The sequence below is a fragment of the Triturus cristatus genome, chromosome 1_2, assembly GCF_964204655.1.
Source record: "Triturus cristatus chromosome 1_2, aTriCri1.1, whole genome shotgun sequence".
Classification (NCBI taxonomy): domain Eukaryota; kingdom Metazoa; phylum Chordata; class Amphibia; order Caudata; family Salamandridae; genus Triturus; species Triturus cristatus.
The window spans coordinates 693,461,578-693,482,900 of record NC_140580.1 but is presented as its reverse complement, the minus strand read 5'-3'; the positions used below and the strand labels follow the sequence as shown (position 1 = coordinate 693,482,900).

Genomic DNA, 21,323 nt, shown 5'->3' with positions numbered 1-21,323 from the left:
AAATAAACAAAACTGAAGTGAAACCAGTACTAAAAAAAACATAACAAGCACGCAGTAAACACAGACAAGGAAAACAGTAACAATTCAAAGAATTATAGTAGTTACAAACAACTCTAAGTTTCCTGTAAATCAATTAAGTGCGTCACATATTAATCTAACATATTAAGAGCCGTTCCACTCTTCGTTTCCACAACGATAACGAACAACAAGGAGTCTGTCAGTTCTTAAACATAATACATCAGACATTTATAAATCAACAAAATGTTTAATTCTAGCAATTAATAAAAAGAATACATCAGACATGTATAGTTTGAGAAGGGAATCCCAGCATTTGCAGCAAAGAAATAACAGCAGAAAACGAAAAGCTTCTCAAAGCCACCCGCATTACTATCTGCTGAAAGGTTTAAACTAATATTGGTTCATTGTAGGTAAAATTATTAATAAAAGTTGAGAAGATGAAAATGAAGTTTGCTTCAACCATCGACAAGCTATAAATATTAGAGAAGTATTTATTTGGCTAAATTAAGAGGAAGCTGAGAAAAACCCAAAGTGCAGAACTTTAGGAACTTGGTCTTAGTCAGGTATACAGAAAAAATATTTTTGAATAGAGCACTTACACAGCTTTCTCAATGGCGCCAATCTCATTTGACATTCCCAGTCCATAATAACCAAGAGCACCTAAACCAATTGTTGCTCCTCCTGCTACGATCAGTTTTCCCATTGAATGAACTGCAAATAGAATAATAAATACATATTTAAAAAGACTGTGAAGAAAAAAGAAAAAAAAAAAATCAAACAATTTCAACATGATCAAGGGTTTTGCTTAAAGTATCAAGTTTCCATTCGGACAACAGTGGAGCTGTGCTTTCAAAGTGATTAGCATGGACAGGTAAAGGATGGGGAAGTTTGAATATTCATGTAAATTTAACCTCATAATAACATAGAAACGTGTTTTAACCTTAACATAGAAAATGCATATCAAAATAGTGGCTAGAAAATGTGCTTTTATTAAATGTGCAAAACATGAAAATGCTGCTATTTCTGCAGAAAGCTTCCATTTCAATAATTTTTTCGCTGCAATGCCTCAAAATGATCTGGATTCTTTCCTCTCCCTTTAAGAAAAGAAATGCCTTTTCGTAAATGATGTTTTAACGTTAGAACTAAACTGTGGAACTTGAGGTCTTTGAAATGTGCGGATTGCGGCAAAATATAATTTCTTACTTCCTCACATCATCGGACGACATTATGTTTTGGATTGTTTCCTCTGCCACATGCTTATAATGAACAAGTATATTAATGAAAAAAATTGCTCATTGTAGTTTTGAATTCCATGATCTAACCAGGACATGCTAAATATTAAGTTTTCATTTAATAGAGCAGCTCTTTCTTACACAATGGGACACTGAACAGCTATCAGAGCAAGCTTGCAAAAGGTTCTTATGAGAACCTTCCTAGGTGTATCTTTTGGTAATACGCTGTAGCCACATTCAAATAGGTACATGTTGACATGGACATTTACCGTGGGAATCGAGGGAGAAGGTGATGGACCTTCCTCTTGGATGTAGATCACATAACCACCTGTTTTTGCAAACTGTTATGTGCTTTCTATATAGTATGTGTACCTAGCTATGCACCCCTACCCTGCCATGTCTCTTTAGCACTTTGTAGTGTTAGCCCAAATTGCCATAAGCTACTGCTAACACTGATTACTTTGTTTCCCTTACGTTTTCGTGAGGAGACTTTCTATCTTTTATGTTGGTCATAGCTACTGCTGTGATTCATTCCTTCTACTAGTTTTAATGGTTGCTATTGCAGCTGTTAAGGTACTCATATGAGTTTCCAGACCTACTCTTTCTGGGGATTCTACCTTAACATAGTTTTGAGTCTTTTGCTCCAAAACTCTTACTCGATCGTTTCCTAAACTAACGCTTTATGGGTTTCTACTGGGATAGGTCAGGCCCTTTAGTTTAAGGATAGGGACTAATTCCTTTATGAAACACGCGGCTATTTTGAATGCTTGTTCAAACTACATTTTCTCGATATTTCTGTAAATGGATTTGACTAAACTGAATAAAAAGGACAAAAATACAGATTAACCTCTTAATGAGAAATAAAGATTTTCAAACTTCTTCAAACCTCTAATCACTGACTGAACATTAAATGCTATAAGTCGATAATTATTGAACTGGGTGGCTAGCAATAGCTAAAATGGTGATTTTACCCAAATTTCTATACCTATTCCTGAATCTTCCCTTACCACTCCCAGCACATTTCTTCCAACAGTCGCAAGCGAATCTACTCTCGCTAGCATGGACTGACAAATAGCCCAAAACTGCGTGGAAAAACGTTACACTTCCACTGCACAAGGGAGGTCTCAATGCACCCGATATGGTGCTATAAGCACAACCTCCCCGGTCTCACTGTCCGCTGCATTGCACCAAGCATACAAACCTACATGCACAGGGACTACCACTGTGGACTGTGGGACGAACTAAGACACTGTGCTATCCTACAGTCGATCTACACCCCTCTATCCCCATAGTGCGCAACCCAATAGTACTGGCGCTACAGGAAATGAGCGCAAACTCAAGGGCACACGGACCAAACCTGTTCACATTCGCTGACTAAACCCAGATTACCGAGTCTTTCCTCCGCCTACACTGACCGATATTCCATGCCCAAATGCGATCAACATACTTTTATAATCATCAGATAGGCGCTGCATGCCACACTTAACATGCTACTTTCCCTGAGCTCCCACCCGCGCTACATGCCCTGGAACATATGCTGATCAATGCCTCACACGCACGCTGGTTACACGCCTCTACACTAATATGCAAGACATTACGCACTCCTAAAGCACATGCTCAATGGATTATGGACACAGATCCACCTATAACTTCTGAGCAATGGACTTATTCTTGTGAACAAACTGCCCATCTCTCACCAAACTATAGACTACATCTCATACACTTCAAGTTCCTTCACCGGTTATATCGTACACCAGTACAGCTACACCACATGGGCTTGAGAGAGAGGAGGCGTGCTGCGAGTGATGCGCAACACCTCAGGCCTCTTTCCAACACCTGGCTTGGGAATGCCCTAGAATTGCGGATTTTTGGCATGAAGTGCCCGCTACCCTCCAATAGATCACCAGCCACCCCATACCGCAGTTACCAACTGTAAGCCTACTAGGCTATGTTAAAGATTTGCCAACAGAATACCGACGCTAAACAGGTATGCTCCTTTTGGCTAAACGTCAACTTGCTAAACACTGGGGGAGAAGGTCTGTGCCTAGGGTCACACTGTGGTTGAATGCAACATACTCTTAGGAACAACTAACCACCTACTGGGAATTGATGCCCCCAAAAGCCTGACCCATGGATATTTGGGAGACATTTTTAACATATCTGAGTTTGCGAGATTCTCCCATACTTTAAACGTATACAGACTAACACCCACAACTGGCCGTACCCATTATGGACAACTCAGAGGGAGAACCAGTACTGGGGATTCAGAATAGGTCCCTCTCCGGTCACATTATTGAATACAGCCCTGTACATATATTAAATTTGCACCATATAGGGGTATTGTTATAGCGAAGTCCATGATTTGCACGGTTATGAAGCTGCCCTCACATGTCTGCTATGCCTCTACTCCCCCTCCTCCCTCCTTACACATCCCGCTATCTGCCTTTTGTAATTCCTGGAGGCTGTCACCTTGTACTGATGCACTAAAGGCTAATAAAAAGATTATTAAAAAAAGAAATGTGAAATGGTCATTCCACCTGCAGGCATCTTCTTAAATGGTGAAAAGATTAGAAAGTTATCAACAGCTGTCGACAAAATGGCAACTAGCACATCTGGATCTTTGCATGTAATTGATACAGAACTAATTGCTATAGAGTCAATGGCTTTACAAGACCGATTTGCCTTAGACGTCTTACTCACAGAAAAGGGCCGAGTATGGAAAATGCTTAAATTAACTCCTTGCTGAGACAAGAGTAGGGAAATAAAAGGATTTGCAAAGAACATCTAAGGTTTAGAACCTGAATTATGTGAATTAGAAACATCAAGTTAGTTTGAAAATTTTGGAAAAGGAATTGCCACAACTGGAAATTGGTTATCAACAGCAAGAAAGGGTGTATTGAAAGCTATTCTAATTCCAATAGCAATGGTGGGGCTTTGTGTAATATTTCTTTACTCGCTGTTCTTAGGCTGAAGATACATATTTTGCAGGAGAAAGGAAAGGTTGGAAAAGAATAGAATGAGAAGGAATTGGGCTTGAGGGCTATTATGAATGACAAATACATAAACTCATTGAAATGTAGGGATTTGAATACAAAACGAGGAGACTCAACTGTTCATGAGAGTGACGTCTGAAACATAATCACATGAGAAACAGATATGTGATGATTAATAAAATCACCAGATAGGGATTGCGGAAGTTGAACATTTTTTACATAAATGTAACCTCATATTAAATATAAAAATGTGCTTTAACGTCGACATAGAAAATGCATATCAAAGTAGTGGTTAGAAAATGTCCTTTTATTAAATGTACAAAACGTGAAAATGCTGCTTATGTCTGCAGAAAGCTTACATTTCAATCATTCTTCCACTGCTAGCCCTCAACATTTTTTCGATTCTTTCCTCTCCCTAAAATAATAAAGAAATGCCTTTTTGTAAATGATGATTTTACTTTATAACTAAACTGTGGAACTTGACATCTTTGTGAATTGTGCTGTTTGCTGCTAAATGTATTTCATTCCTTCCTCACACCATCTGATGTCATATTTTAGATTGTTTCCTCTGCCACATGTTTATAATGAACACGTATATTAAAGAAAGAAATGCTAATTGAAGGTTGAAATTCCATGATCTAACCAGGATATGCCAGATATTAAGGTTAAATTTCATAGAGCAGCTCATTTTTACACAATGGGTCACTGGCCCGCTAACAGAGTAAACTTGCAAAAGGTTCTTATGTGAACCTTCCTAGACGTAGCTTTTTGCAATATGCTGTGGCCACATTCAAATAAATGCATGTTGTCATGCACGTTTACCATGGGAATCAAGGGAGAAGACAACGGACCATCGGAAGATCCTCCCTCATTGGCTATAGAGGACATAAACACCCGTTTTTGCAATGTTTTGTGCTTTCTGCATAGTAAGTGTCCCTAGCTACAGAGGAAAGGGTTTCTATGCACCTCTACCCTGCCATGTTCCTTAGCACTTTCTTGTGGTAGCCCGAATTGCCATAAGCTACTGTTAACAGTGATTACTTTGTTTCCCTTGTGCTTTTTGAGGAGACCATCTATCTTTTATATTGATCACAGCTAATGCTGCGATTCATTTTTAGGTCGAGCTAGACAGCGCAGCAGTCTCTGAGACCGGCTGTAATCAGTCTGTGTGCTTTAAGTCAATCCCCTTTTTACCACTGCTTTTCATTTGTCTACGTCAGAGTCCTTTAAAAATCCCTGCTCGCTAGTGGACAGTCCTGCCTCTTTGTCCCTCCTTTCTCTCTTCTGTTCCTCCCACAGAGCAGGGATTTAGTACTGTCTCATTCTGCTATGGTTCTTCATCTGTTTTTTGGGGGACTATTTTTTTATCGATTTCCTGCTGTGTTACCGTTTGTCTGTTTAGCTTCAGCACCCTAGCTGCTTACACTCAAATATAGCATGTTTCCTCCCACAGTTGTGTTACTTCTGCCTTTTTTTACCCTGCCTCCCCCACAATGGCTCCCACTCAGTTGTTTGCAATGTTTTTATTAGGCTTTTTGCAGTTTTCCATTTTCACCGTCATTTGGGCTTTTCCTAGTAGGATATTTGCTTGTTCGGGCTTCATTTTAAGAGGTAATGGGCTTGGTTTTTTTCGGTATGGCATGCAAAGGGTTTACACACATCACCTGTCTTTCCTGTCTATTCATTGGTTGCTGTGCGGGCTACTTACTTGTACTCCAGTTCTATAGGCTATAAAATATTTTTTCTAGCGCTGGGATCATGCAAGTATTTTTGTAATAGCTGAACCTGCATGAAGCGTAATTGATGAATATCTGACATGGAACACTTACAGAGCGGGCTCGAGAAGTGGGTCTTGTGCTTCTTTCCCGGATTACTAATGCACTGGGAGTCTTCAGGCTCTTTCACTGCATGCGGAAGCGCTATTCCAACAGACTACTTTCAGTCACCCATGCTGGCTGTGTCTAATGAATTCATCACGGCGTGGAAGAAGCGCAGCCCTCGAGGAGGGGGCAGAGGGAGGGGCGCACAGTACTTTGGAACAGAGAGGCAGGATTGTACTGCAGAGCCACATGCTTCCATACAGGGAGTTTGATGTCCTATTACTGTATGTTCATCTCACTTTTCAGTCTGTCTTGTCTTGGGAGTAGTGAGTGACTGAAGTAGTTGACAAGTCAGGCAATTTATTGCCCAAGCTGAGATTATTATCCCGTAGAATTCAGGGTGTGGACTGTAGAAAAAAAATTCTACGTGGTTTAACAGACTAAGTTGTTGCACCACCTTTATTATCACCGTTGAGCAGATATAGGGGAACATGACACCAGATATTGTTCGCTAATGGCATCATCAGAACATAACTGGGATGTTTACAAGTGCAGCTTTAAAAACGCACTTTTTTTGCAGTTATAAACAGCACAAACTTGACTCAAAGATAACAGAGCACTTTCAATGAACACCATTTGCATAACAGATGGAACACATTAATATTAAGGCGCAATTAGATTAAGTGATTATCCTAGAATCACAGGATGTTTGGGCCTCCTGCCAGACTCGAAACTGGTTCCCCAGCTATGCAGTCACCTGCCCTAGCCGTTAAGCCAGACTCACTCCCTTCTCATAATTGCCACTCAATCCACTGATAACAGTCGTGTACTAAAGCGAAAGTTTCCACAAGTCTGAACCTATGTTTACATGATACTTGTTGCAAGGTTTACATGGCTTGACTGGAGCATTGAGCCTTTAGAGGCAGGTCAAACAATTGGTTCAGCTCTCCCTATTAATTTGCTGGCCAACCATCTCTATCTAGTTTGTGGAGCCGTACACAAGCATGGATTGCAATAAAGCACAAAATTATCACTGGCTGCAGTACCACACACCGCTCCTAGAGGTCCCAGGTCCAACAACCCGCGCTATGCTGCAGTACCACATGCTGCTCCTAGAGGTCCCTGGTCCAACAACCAGCGCTGACTGCAGTACCACACGCCGCTCCTAAAGGTCTAGTACCGCGCGTTAACATACTGACGTGCCACAATTTAATAATTCAAAGCCATTAAAAGCAAGCCCCATTTTAATATCCTATTTCTCCTATCTGGTCTCTTCTTTTCTCTTTACTTCTTTCTGCTTCTTTCACTTTAATTCTCTCCATTCTTTTCCACCTTTCTACCTTCTAGAATCTTACCCTTTGAAAGATTCATTCTGCGCTTGCCCTTCGCTCGGAGCAGTTCCTTTGCTGTGGGTCGTGATACTCTGCATCTGTTTGTATCCTGTTAAATATGGATTCTTCATCATACCGACTCCGGACTTCTTCGTCGCAAATGCAATAGGTCTCGAATTTGTTGGAGTTAGAGTTATTGGCATTATATGTGCCATGGTTTTTGACATAGCCATGTTGCAGTGTGCAGTACCATATGTGGCCAAAAGAGGTCCCATGGCACCAATTTTGGCCACAAATGGTGCTGCATCCAGCAACCTGCCTAGGTAAAAAAAAAATTGGCATTTATAATTTCCAATAACTCCAACTCTAACAACTGCGAGACCTATTGCATTTGTAATGCTTGTTTCTACCTGTTTCAACGGTTGAAACTGCAGCTGTTAGGGGACCCGGCTGAGTTTCCAGAACTACTCTTTGTGGGGAGATTAACTGTTTCATAGTTATTAATCTTTTGTTTCAAAGTTCTTACTTGCTCTTTTCCAAAAATAACTCTTTATGGGTTTTTGCTATGATAGGTTAGGCCCTTTAGTTTAGGATAGGGACTTATTCCTTTATGGAACACACTTATTTTGTATGCTTGTTCTAACTCCAATTTCTTGAAATTTCTGTAAAATGGATTTATTTGACTAATCTGGATAAAAATGACAAATACTGACTAATCTCTTAATGAGAAATATTTTTTAAACTTCTGCAAATCTCTCATCATTCACTGAACATTAAATGCTGTTGGTTGATGAATATTTCTAGAAATGTGTTTAGGTTGTGCTCCATTCGAATACGGTAACAATGATTCATCAACCCAAAGAGGTGTGGAAATTGGGGGTTTGCTTATTAAGTTTCAATTGGAGTTACCTATAAAAATGTTTTAGATTTCTGCGCTTACAAGGAGACAAACTGACATGAGTACTTATATTAGTGACTCAATTCAGCAGAGGCCACTTCACTCCAGACGTTAAGATATCTAGATCCAAGCATCTCAAAATCCCATGGTTTATCTCTGGGAGCACCGAAAAGAAAATGAAAATGAGAAGTGTTCACAAATACCTGTGGTGCCTCTAAAAAGAACTTTTTATGGGGGTGGGTGCACCCAACAGGCCACCTCTAAAACTGGTGAGGCCAACTACAATGGGCAATCCTGAAGATTGGGTGCATGTGTCTAATACCTCACACCTCTGCCTGCACGGATCGAATGGTATTTTATAAGTATGTATATCATATGCTCAGGTATACTTGCTGTACAACACTCCTGCATATATGTAACTTTTTTCTTCTTTTTCCAAATCAATAAAAATTTAAAGAAAAAAAAGAAGGGAAATGTTCAGTCAAAATTCTTATGGAGTTCAATAAAAGGACGGGGAAACCAGAATATCTGACCAGAGGCTGAGCTCATGAAACGACGAGGCAGTCGTACTAGCCTCAGGAGACTAAGCTGAATTCTAGGTTTACTCATCTGGAAAGTGTGAAACAATGAAGTCATAAACCTCCTCACTAGCAGGATGTGATAAATGATTAACAGTTTTGAACGATTAAGCAGATTGTAATTGTTTTTAGGTCTTGTCTAGGCAGCACGCATGCACTGCTCTAGGAGGGCCTTTAGCCATCGGTCTTCACTTTTCAAGCACTGCACTCGTGATTGTGGCGGCATCCAACTCGCGGGAGCAAGCAGCAGCGCGCCACAAGCATGAGTGCAGTGCTTGAAAAGTGAAGACTGATTTTTTTTTCTTTTTAATATGGTGGATTTCCCTTTGACTCACTGCCATCTAGTGGTCACTGCCATGAATAGACGCATCTACTAACAATGTCCGTTTTAAACCACCGGCGTTTCTTGCAAGTTGTACGCCATTGATGCATTGCAGTTTCTCTCTCACACATTCTTTTTACGTGCCTGTGTGATTTACTCTCTGAAGTGTTTCACTGAAGTTATCCTTCTCTCCTGTTGCACTGGCTCCCGTACTGTAGCTTCCAGCTCCTTTGATCATTTCCTAAGAGCCTTAATGGCTTTGCTTTTTGATTTTTTTTAAGGAATAACTACAAAAAATGCTTTTTGTCGATGCATGTGCTTATTTTGCTCCAGTGCTTGATTTGCCGAGACACGCCGAAGGAGATCCACTAATGACCGAGGGAAAGCACATTTCAGAGCATTCACTTAATGAAACTGACTGGGGCAGCCAGCAGAGCCGAGCAGATTATCGATTTTCAGTTCATTCCACGGTGTCATTTTTGCCATTTACCAGCAGAAGCAGGTTCTGAAGCTTGAAATCAAGCCAGGCTTGTGCCAGGTAATAATAATATTTTAAACCAAGAGATACACAGAAACTAAAAGAACAACCATCACTCTAAAGCTTCTCCCAGCATTTAGGTGACTGCACGTAAAGAAATATCCAGCTCTGCCCTCTGCCTGTTAAAGAAGTTCAACGTAAATTTTTATGTAAGGTTCCGACATTTCTATTTTTTGTTGATAATTGCAAACAATAAGAAGCATTTGTAATGCAATAGGTCTCGCATTACTGAAAGTTTGACCTATTGGCGTTGCAAATAGCAATGCAATAGCGTAGACTTTTAGTAATGCGAGACCTATTGCATTGCAAATGCTTGTTCTAACTACCTACAGGGGACACTTTCTCTTAGTATTTGTTACAACGATAGTGAGAGCCAGCACTAGCCCATGCTTAAGAAAAAAAAGCGTACGCAGAGACTTCAACACATCAATCTTGAGTGTAACCAGCAAATGAGGATACGCTATCTAGAATGAAACCACATGCCCCATTTCCATCACGCCGTTGAGGAAGTGAAAGCAGCACATGTATTCACCCAATGCTCAACTTACTAAAAAAAAAAAATACAGGGCCCCAAAGTTTCTCAGGAGTGCAGACTGAATACCAATGCGGTCCATAGTTTTATTCCACTTAAAGCCTTTTATTCCAATCTCTATACTTCACTTATCTTTAATTCTGTTAAGGGTTCATTTTGAAGCCCGCTAGCTCTCTTCCTTAATATTCTGCTATCTTTCTCTTCCTCCCTTCTCTTGTTCTGGATCAAAGTCTGATGATGCCCACCATTGTGGCTGCTTGCACAAATTAAGCACAGACTTCAAGGTTTACAGTGTAATGTGTACTTGTTCGCAACAAATGATCTTTGGCGGTTTAGACTTAGCCTGCAGGATTGTAGAGCTAGTGCATCGGACAATCAGACTTCCAGCAAGCCTGGTCTTTGGAAACAAAAATCTAATATTGGGTTTAGATAAATTGTATCAAAACCAACAAACCAATCTAAATCAGGAGTATGTCATTCCTTGAGTGTAGCCTGGAATTATTCAAAATACCTATATTAGGCAGAACATTGCTTCTTCACTAGCAGCATTTTTTCTCAAAGCCGGTCAACTGATGAATCTTGTAAGAAGGACACATATTAAGCAACCGCAAGAGGATAAGTCCTGCTAGAAGAAATGAAGTTTTGCGGCACTATGCCAATGAGAATCTGTTGGAACACAACGTAATAAAACAGTGCAGCCTACTATAGCTACGTTGTACCTCTAAGGGGTTCTTTCTTAGGAGGATAATTTGCGGTTTAATCTTGGTGACACTTTTAAAATAGTTTAGGTTAGTTCAGCAGGCTTATGCCCTTACTTATGAGGTGCTTGCGAAGGAATGAAAACACCGATCATGTTACAATCGGAGCTACTGAGTCACACTTTCATTCATGTGATGTCATTAACATAAGCAACATGGAATTGGGCAACAGGACCATCAGATACGAACTCTGCAAGTATCAGGTAGAGAATGCAATAGAAGAAATGTTAGCAGTGAAAACTGTTCAAGGAATTAGTCCACCACTCATTCTTGAACAATGGAAATTGTCCTTCTAGACTTCTGTAATCTGTTCTCCGATCACCCCAAGTCAATATTTGGAGCGGAACGATCAGAATAAAAACCTGACTTATATCTTGCACTTTACTGTCTCAAAAATGTATCCCTTTCTCTTTATTCAGGCACACTGGGGTGTATAGGAGTGCCTCACCTTTTAAGCTTCAGTTTATTGAAAAAGACATACCCACTCAAAGAGAAAACATGCTCATAGCTAGAAAGTAGCTCAATAACTTAAAAATGATTTTTTAAAGCGGAACATATGCTCAACATCTTTACCATTCATCTAATACAAGGGTCAAGATTACCAAGAGTTCAGTTTATCTGCACTTAGGCCTCAACACGGAACAGTCGGTCTCAGACATTTGAAGAGACAGCTGTCCAAACCACAGACAGGGTTGGTCAGTCATACTAGGCTTTAGAAAAAGCTGTGCTATTAAGCTGGCAATGTAATGCCATAGCTAAGGAGTCCTGTAATCAATTCAGCAAATATATTGCAGCGAATAGTATACATTGTTTTACTCCAAGTATTGGGCAGTCAATGGTTATTAAGCAGTATATGTGGCAGGTATATAACAAAGTTACTATCAGAGCCCTTAACTCTCCTAGGATAAAGAGGAGTCGTCGTCGTCGAGGATAACACCAGGAGGTTGAAAGTCAGATAAATCAGGGCTCATATAATTACACTAATTACACTTAATAAGCATAACACTGTAGCATTATAGGCTAAAGGCTTGAGTTAACATGTAGGAAAATGTAAGACAGTTACAAATTTGGGTAAACAAAAATACAAACGGCCCAGTCATCTGCTAGGGTTCAGACACAAACCCTACCATGGTTGTACCCTTTATGCACCCAAAAAAAAATGTTTTAAACCCACGCATGGCAACAACAACATCGACCAATTTATATCTATGAGCAGGGGTTTGGGTATCTTCTGCTGCCTTGGTGAGTTTTGATTCACTACAACAATAAACACCTCTCCCTCACTGACAATCTAATAAACTGATGGTAGAATAGAGCCGTTTGCTGTGATACACTTGGCTTCTGCAATAGTTTGATTTTACTGGCCCTGGGTGCCATACTCGGTAGGTAGAGCCCCCAGCAAAACCGTTCAAACGCGAGTAGGCTCCAAAAATCACTACCCAAAAAATAGCAGAGATTGCATCATAGTCCGAAAATGTGTAGTTAGGTGCAGAAGTCCAGTTGAGATAATATCTGTGTCAAAGTACTAGGGCTATGGAGTCTGGTAGTTGTATCCACACAAGACATTCTTCAAAGGGAGAAGAACTTTACTGGTCTCAACTTAACAGGGAAATCACACTACAACCTATAACAATGTCCTACAGGGGTACTACATTTAAGTGGCCCATATTCTGAACTAGGCTGGTCAGTGTCAATAGTTTGTTCGGTACAAGAACAACCAACAATGGGGATACTGGAACTAACGCATCTTCAAATGGCTAACAGAATGGTAATGGCAGGAGAAGCGGTTTCAGAATTAGTGCGACCAGCAGTCGCGGCCCGTACAGGTAAGAGTGGTAGGTGGTTTTGCGATAGGCCATTTTGATGTCGCCTCACTACGTTTTGGGCCCTTGCCTGCCGCGGGTACAAGTGAGGCACCATTTTTACCGGGAGACCTGGGGGAACGCTGGGTGGTGTTAAATTTGTGTGAGCCCGGTGATGCCACAACTTTCCCACACCAAAATGTGTGAAAAAAGTGATTTTTTTCAGCAAAAATTGAGGTTTGCAGGGGATTCTGGGTAAGGAAACGTTGGGGGATCCACGCAAGCCATACCTCCCTGGAAGCCGCCGGGTGTCTAGTTTTCAGAAATGTGTGGGTTTGGTAGGTTTCCCTAGGTGCCGGCAGAGCTAGGGTTCAAAAACTACAGCTAGTCACTTTGCCAAAAAAGGGTCATTTTTCACTGCAAAATTGAGGTGTGACCACGTTGCATTTTGCGCCGTTTCCTGTCGCGGGCACTAGGCCGACCCGCACAAGTGAGGTACCATTTTTCTCGTAGGACTTTGGGGAACGCGGGGTGGGTGGAAATTTGTGGATCCACGCAGATTCCAGAACTTTCCATCACAGAAATGTGGGGAAAATGTGTTTTTTGTCAATTTTTTACGTTTGCAAGGGATTCTGGGTAACAGACCATGGTGGGAGGCAGTCAAGTGACCCCATCCTAGATTCCCCTGGGTGTCTAGTTTTCAAAAATGTATAGGTTTGCTAGGTTTCCCTAGGTGCCGGCAGGGCTAGGGTTCAAAAACTACAGCTAGACTCTTCGCAAAAAAAGTGTACATTTTCAGTGTGAAAATGTGGTGCGTTCACCTTAGGTTTTGAGCCACTTCCTGTCGTGGGCACTATGCCTACCCACACAAGTGAGGTACCATTTTTAATCGGGAGACTTAGGGTAGTTCAGATTTGTAAAGCAACTGTTATTACCTATTTATTCATGATGCATTTCTCCCTTCCAAATGAAAGACATTGTGTAAAAAAAAAAGTCATTTTGAAAAATGACCAATAATTGTCATGCAAGTATGAGTATTCCCAATTTCGAAAATGTGCAAATATTCACTGTTTCTAAACTCTGTAATTTGTTCCCATTTCAGAAATACATAGGTGTCTATCATACCGATTTTTCCATGTATACATTTTCCCACGATAATTGCTATATACCCGGAACAAAAAAAAAAAACCATTACAAAATTCTGCTCAGTTTTTTACTCTGGGTTCGTTGGGCTCTTGGTGAACCTACAAGTCCTATATATCCCCACAACCAGGAAGGTCCACCGGATGTAACGGTACATTGCTTTCAAAGAGATGTCATAATTAGAAGAAGTTACAGGTGAAAACGTTGACTCAAAAGGCTGCTTTTTTCAACGCATTTTTAATTTTTCCTATATTTAACTGTTAATTTCTATAAAGAAACCTTGATGGATCTACACAAATGACCCCTTGCTGAATTCAGAATTTTGTCTACTTTTCAAAAATGTATAGCTTTCCAGGATCCATTATTGCTTTTCTACCCATTTCTACCATTATCTGGAAGGAGGTTGAAAGCACAAAAAAGCAAATATAGGGTATGTCCCAGAAAAATGTCAAAACTGTGTAAAAAATGTTGGATTTCTGACAAAAATCATTTCCTAAAAGCTGGAGAAATGGTGATTTCAGCCCCACAACCCCTTTTTTGATATCATTTGCAGAGAAAAACCCAGACGCTTTCATTTGCAGCCACTTTTCCCCATTTTTCACAAAAAAAAAAAAAATGTTGCTGTATTTTGACTAATTTCTGGGAACCCTCTAGGAGAATCCACAAACCCTGGGTACCTTTAGAATCCCCATGATGTTGGAAGAAAAGGACGCAAATTTGGCGTGGATACCTAATGTGGTCAAAAAGTTACAGGGGCCTAAGCGCGCACTACCCCAAATAGCCCAAAAAAGGCTTAGCACAGGAGGGGAAAAGGCCTAGCAGCGATGGGGTTAAGAGCCACTTCTCCCTCTCCAAGCATTTCAGCTTCAGCGGCCTCTCCAATACATTATCTTTGGTCCCCACCCTTATAGGAGGGTGGTTCCAGCCAAGGACTTTTGAAGGCTACGAAGGCAGTCATGGCTAGTGCACAACCTTGAAGTTCTGACTAAATACAAGTTACTGGATCAAGGGGACTAGTATTTACCCCTCCAATGGAACAGCAGAAAGCTAGAACCAACCAACGGTGAGCGTTTTTTTAGAATGCCAAAACTCTACAAATAAAGGCAGAGAGTATCTCCCCAAGCTAGATAAAATAATGGTAGAGTGAGCAACTGGTATCAACAGCTAAAGGTTTTTTTTTTTTTTGCATTACCGACAGATGATAAAACAAGCTCAGCCAGGGTCTTCAGATCAACAATCCAATGCTCAGCACAACATGAGAAGGCAAAAAGGGGGGAGGGAGAAGGAAGCAAAGGGTAAGTGCTGGCCAGAAATGGTTTTGGAATAGAGCGCCCAAACTGACACCCTTACTGTTTTAAACATGCACCTACAAATCAGGTATGCAGATTGAGACAGCCACAGGAGGACACAACCAACTCTAAGGGTAACCAATATTTTGTGCAAGGAACACCATGTGCCTATCCATGGTAATAATCATCACATTCACGGCTAGACATGCCACAAAAAAATCACAAAAGGAAAGTAAGCATTCTACTTATGAAGGCTGCACAGATTTAACATAAGAGGTGCTGGTAGACCAAATAGAAAAAGGCCTGCGTGCCTAAAACTGGAAAAGGTTTGTACCTGCCATCAGTATAGCGTGGTGTAATGGGGATGTAGAAACCATAAACTAAGGGTGGAGTACATTTTGTGCACACTTAATTGCAAGCCAAGCTATTTAACATCTCCATAATAAATGAAGGACACACAATAGTCAAGTCCACTTGAGACGGGAAAACAGATCAGAAAATAAGAACAGGGACTGGGTGGAACAACTTTCTAGGTCTATACAAAGTAGGCTGCTCTGACCAACATAACCTACCTAACACCCAAATGGGCCTACAAGATTCCATATTTAAAGTATCGCAATTTACTAGGCATTTCAATCTACAAGTGAACAGTCCTCACAGCCAAAACATACAATGTCCTCAATGCTATATTACTTACGCAACTATGCCTGTGCTACCAGTTTGAGGGGCTGATCATAGTCCCATTGTGAATGGAGCATATTACACTAAAACAAAATCCTTGGCTAGAACTTGGTTACTGGCAGTGTTCGAAGCATGCAACCTTGGAATATTCAATTTGAGCCTCAACGCAGATGACCGATGTTGCTGCAGACTACAGAGAAATTATTTTTCAGAAAACGGACATTGGTTAGCATCAAAATAAGACTTACCTACATAAAATTACATTTACTGAAAAAGCACCAATCCTATCAGGAAACTGTCAAACAAGGGTTTTCCCTGAACTATGCACTAAGCCTCTGAGTAAAGAAGGCCTTACACCAAACAAAAGCCATTGTTATGTTATCAATTTTATTAAGCGCACTGCTACCTATGCAGGTGTAGTAGTGATAGGAGAAAACTGATGACACGGATATGAGACCACTGCCTATGAAAATCAGGTCTTCAAAGCTCTCCTAAAAACCAACATATCCTGTATGCTATGTAGCGTTACCAGAAGAGTGCTCCACAATCATCATCTTATCTATAAAATGTAGCTCTCTAGCAATGTACAGAGTCTCAGTTCACACCCCGATTTAACAAGGACATTGGTACATTTTGAAAAACTTGAAAAGGATATATTATGCCATTACTAACATCTTGGGTTTATTACATGACAGGATAAAAGTCCAAAAAAACATAACTAAGTCTGCACAGGAAAGCTTATAAGGCTTTTTTCAACAAGCTGACTGATGGGCACTAATGCTGTGAAGAGCATAGAGTAATAAAAGGGAGCTCCGTATACCGCTGCTTTGGGAAATAGAGATGCAGGACATAGGCCTGTAGTACTGTTTCTGGGGGCACCAGTAAAAGTTTATGCTTTGCTTGGACGACATTGATTATTCATTAAGTTAACAAGTACATAACCATGGTGATTTCAGTGCTATCACATACATGACAGTATTACCTCAAGTTATCATGAAAACCATTTCAAATTTGATACCTAGAGATATTAATATATTGAGATACCTAGGACTATAAACAGCAAAGCACTAATCATTACTCACTTTTAGCAGCTGTTTCCATAGAAGGTTCAACAGCAACTTGTTTCAGTTCCTCACGAGCAGACTTAACACGCCTGAAACCCATTCTTGTTTTAGTTGCATAGCCCTATCAAAAAAGAAGTACTTGCATTAAAACAACAAACACAAATATTAAAAAAGACTTTAATACATGTATACTAAATAGGTCAAAGTGAAAAAGCCTCATGAAATAAGATCTATAAAAGGTTTGCTGACAAGGGACTACAAGACCATGTGCTTTTCTCTTTATTGGGTATGATGTAGCAAGGGCATAGGGACCTTGGTACCAAACTGGAGAAACCACTAGAGAAAAGAATATTACTAAGAAGCTTCATGGGGAAGACCTGTATACGTAGTTAGGAATCATGCACATGAGGCAAGGGTACTGGGAGGTGAGCGTTTTAAGTTAGGAATGCTAGGGACAGCAAGCAAAGATGTGTGTAAGGCATCCAAATTTGGATGCAGGGCAGGAGGAGGTTCCTGCGACATGCTCCATTTGTGGTGGAGTCAGCAACTGGGAGTAGGTATGAGCAACATTCTCAAATCAGATGCTCACAGTTGACTAGTTATTGGAGTTGGTATTGGAGGGACACAATGCCTGTCAAGGCAATGAAAGAAAGCAGTTGCCTACCTGTAAATACCATTCTCCAGCATTTCATATATTTCAGAGTTTCAGAGTTTGAATCATCCTTTGTTGTAAGGCTGTGAATCTCAATTGATTTAATACAGCAGTAAACAGCAGTCACATGCCCACAGTCAAGAACAATAGTTTTTATGTAGCAGCTTATTCAATCATGGAAACTGCCCAAACTCCAGTCAATGAGGTAAAAGTGTCAGCAATCCTCTACACCCAAAGCCCACCACAGTTAATTACATACTACGAACAAAGAGTAAGGGATCTGAGGTAGATGCCATTAACAGAGGGAGAACTAGCGGGTAATGGGTTACCTGCTCTGAGAGGATAGCACCCGAGACTAGCCCTGATGAGGCCGCTTCTAACCCGGAGGATCTACCTGTGCTGTCAAAGACAGAAAACCAGAGACCTGTGCCCGGCAGACCCCTACATGACAGTGTGTGCCACTCTTGAGGGGGACGGAGTCTCTAGATCAGTGGTCTACAAACCTTTCAAATCTGCCCCCTCCCCCATGCAAAAAAGACAGGGGGGAAAAAACTAATTGGCCACCCCCTCAATCTTTTGCACGGTTATTTTATTAAACTGACAATGTTTAAATAGGTCTAGACTTATTTAAAACATTGCAGGTAAGTTCTGCAACCGTTTTAAAAATGCAATCAAAAACATGATTGCCAAACATACTATTCTGGTCAGGCAGGCCTAACGTGTTAAAGTATACATTGGGGGGGGGGGGGGGGGTCTTTGAAGAATATTTAGAGTCCCTTCCCTTTTGACATCTTCTCCCAGCCAGCCAGGATATAATTGACAAGAGGTTAGTGATGGCCCATTACAGAGCACTGTTACCAGCATAATGCTTCTTTTAGCTAGAGCCTGGTGCCCCCCTGGGATAACTTGAGGCCCTCCCAGGGGCCTGCAACCCAGTTTGAAGACCCCTGCCCTAGATTATGGTGTCAAAAGTGCACCCAGCACCTGAGGGTTATTTTGCACTTGTGGACCCCAGCAGCTATTGTGCCATCCACTACAGCGGCAGTGCAAACTTGGCTACAAGCCTCCACTGTGTAGCCAGACTGCTGTAGTGTAAAACTTGAAGTATGACCTGGTAAAATAACCCTTTTGACAGGTATTAACCTCACTTTTAAGTATGAGTAAGTAACCACTATGGAAGGTACAGTGTATGATATTTAAAAGTGGATCATGTAGAAATTAATATAACAGTCTCCCTACAATGACAAGGCCCAAAGAGCTGTTTTCACTGCAGAAGGCCTAACTGCACTATGTAGAAAGCAGTACAGATCAAAATACTGATACTGTATCTCGGGAATGGGATCTGCACAAAAACAAACAACTATTTTTAATAGTTACTTAAAATCTAATTCAATGGTAAAGTCACCTTTTACCTACTTCAAGATCCTGGATGCTAATTTACATTAGCTTTCCAGCTTCTCCTAGCCTGTACTTGGCCCGAGTAAGGTGTGAATGAGGTGTAAAATGCCTCAGATGCGAACAGACCGATCTGAATGGGCAGAGAGGACTCGTCAAAACTCCACAGAATATTCAGAATGGAAGTTGTGGGCATACTTTAAGAACACATTGTACATTCCTGCTTCATAAGTCTATTGAGCCAAACAGAACACTTGGGGGAACACCTGAAAGGGAAAGAATAGGATGCCAAGACAAATGTTATGTATCGCCTTTCTGGTTGCTGAAGGATGCTGCTTTTTTCTTATCAGACTTCTGTCTCTGGGTTTGTTGTGGGTACAGTGCTTGCTTCAAAATGGATTTTAGTGTTAACTGAGGGGGGACACTGGTGATTTGCTTATGGCACTCCAACACCCAAGCACAGACTTCAGAGCCCAGGTTTTCTGTGGCCAAAGAATGTAGCTTTAAAATGGCCTGACATGGCATTTGTGAGCCTCTTTGCAGTAATGTAAACAGGAACTACTGAATAGGTGAGTAGGACCTATGAACTTTAGCCCCGATTATTAGGGATTGTTCAAGAGTCACCCCCATCCATTAGCTGGTGCCAGGTATAAATGTAGCATGCCAAGACACCAAGACAGAATAGTTTCGGGACCTGTGGATGCTCAGGAGAGGACTGGACCTGCTGTTTCTAACCTGAGAGTAGCCCAAAAGAATTGAAACTGCTCCCTCTTGTACCCAGGACAAGGAAATGGAGTCCAATTGTTAGATGGTTGACTTACAGTGTGGCTGCAGGGAGACAAGCAGCAAGAGGGCTTTCCTTGGATGCATCCAGCTGACCAATGGTAACTGGACCGGCCTTGCCTCTGCCTGACACACTGAGTCTCTAAGTTGCTACTAGAGGTCTTGGGAGTTTCATAAATGCACTTCTATGAGTGGGACTTAGTCTTTAAAGTCAGAAGGTAAAGTCCTTGACTAGGACGAACTAAGATGGTGTATCTGACCTTCATACCTTTCTTTCCCCTTATTGGATTTGTCATTTTGGTGTCATTTTGTTTATTAAATTTTATTTTTTTATTTTTTACCAAATCATTTTGGGATTTTTATTGTTTTGCAGTTTGACTTTATTACTGTTTTAACCCCTTCAGTGCCCATGACGAGATAGTCTCGTCATGAACCCCGCCCGCTAATTCAACGGCCGCCACAGGGCGTGGAAAGGGCGGGGCACTGAAGAGGTTAATACTTTATAAATACTTCACACATTGCCATAAGCTAAGTTGTCATGGCAACCAGGGGACTGAGATCAGATTTATTTTGCGATTTTGAAGGTTCACCCTGACAAGGGATGAGATTATTCTTTGCAGTCAACAGTCCACTTTCCAAATTAGAATTCAATGTATTACACGCACCCATTACAAGTGCTTCAGCATTCCGGTCCAGTCCTAGTAAGCAGTATCAGACAAGTCACCCCGAGTTTATTTTGGCAGGCAGGCTCCAGCATGGTTGATGGTCTTGGGTTTGTTTGTAGGCCCGTTTCTGAGCGTCAAGCTGTGGTATCAGAGGCCATGATGCCACTGTGGGCACTTCTGGTGGTGGCAGAGCTCCGACACAGCTCACGCTGATGAGACAGCAGAGGGGTTCACACAGGCCCAGCCAGTTGCGCAAGGATGCAAGCAATTTTAGTCAATTCTTCACAACTAACAGTAGCGTGATCCACTCGGGCACAATGTTCATGTAACGTATGTACCACACACGCTTAACGTGCACTGGGATGTTCGGGTTGGGGACAAGTTTAGCGTACTGAAGTGGAACAAGACAGCCTCCACTCTAGTGACACATAAAAAGGCCTGGTCACAACTACTTATTTTTAAGACATATTTAAGGTGCTGCCAGTGCTCTACATGCTGAACCCAGGGAAGGGAGTACCTTATTAAACTAATGAGCGCCTGTTTGGTGCACCCCTCTATGATCTAGACAGATCCAGAAACCTTACTCCTGTCTTGTGAAAGACCTAGCCCTCTGCAGACATACTAGACTAGCATGAAGCGCAGTCCACAATCAAGCTCTCAGGAAAGAAGAACATGACAGTAGACCATGCAGGGGACATTCCAATTCCGACATATGTCTAATTAAAAAAAAAAAGTGAGGTATGGCTGCAGTTCCTTTACCAGCATACTATCTAAAATGGTTTTATACATTTCCAGATTTGCATAATATTTGTTATTAAGTTTAAAACTC

At 41.1% G+C, this 21,323-nt stretch overlaps 1 protein-coding gene across 1 annotated transcript in view; it reads right to left on the bottom strand.

Moving 5' to 3' along the window:
* The window catches only part of GHITM (growth hormone inducible transmembrane protein), a 114,798-nt gene that overhangs the window by 69,263 nt on the left and 24,212 nt on the right, over positions 1-21,323 (bottom strand). Inside the window, exons 3-4 of the mRNA XM_085608550.1 lie at positions 17,018-17,120; positions 618-729 (exon numbers count right to left, since the gene is read on the bottom strand). Coding sequence (XP_085464676.1) covers positions 618-729; positions 17,018-17,120 — 215 coding nt within the window. The remainder of the gene's footprint in view (positions 1-617; positions 730-17,017; positions 17,121-21,323) is intronic.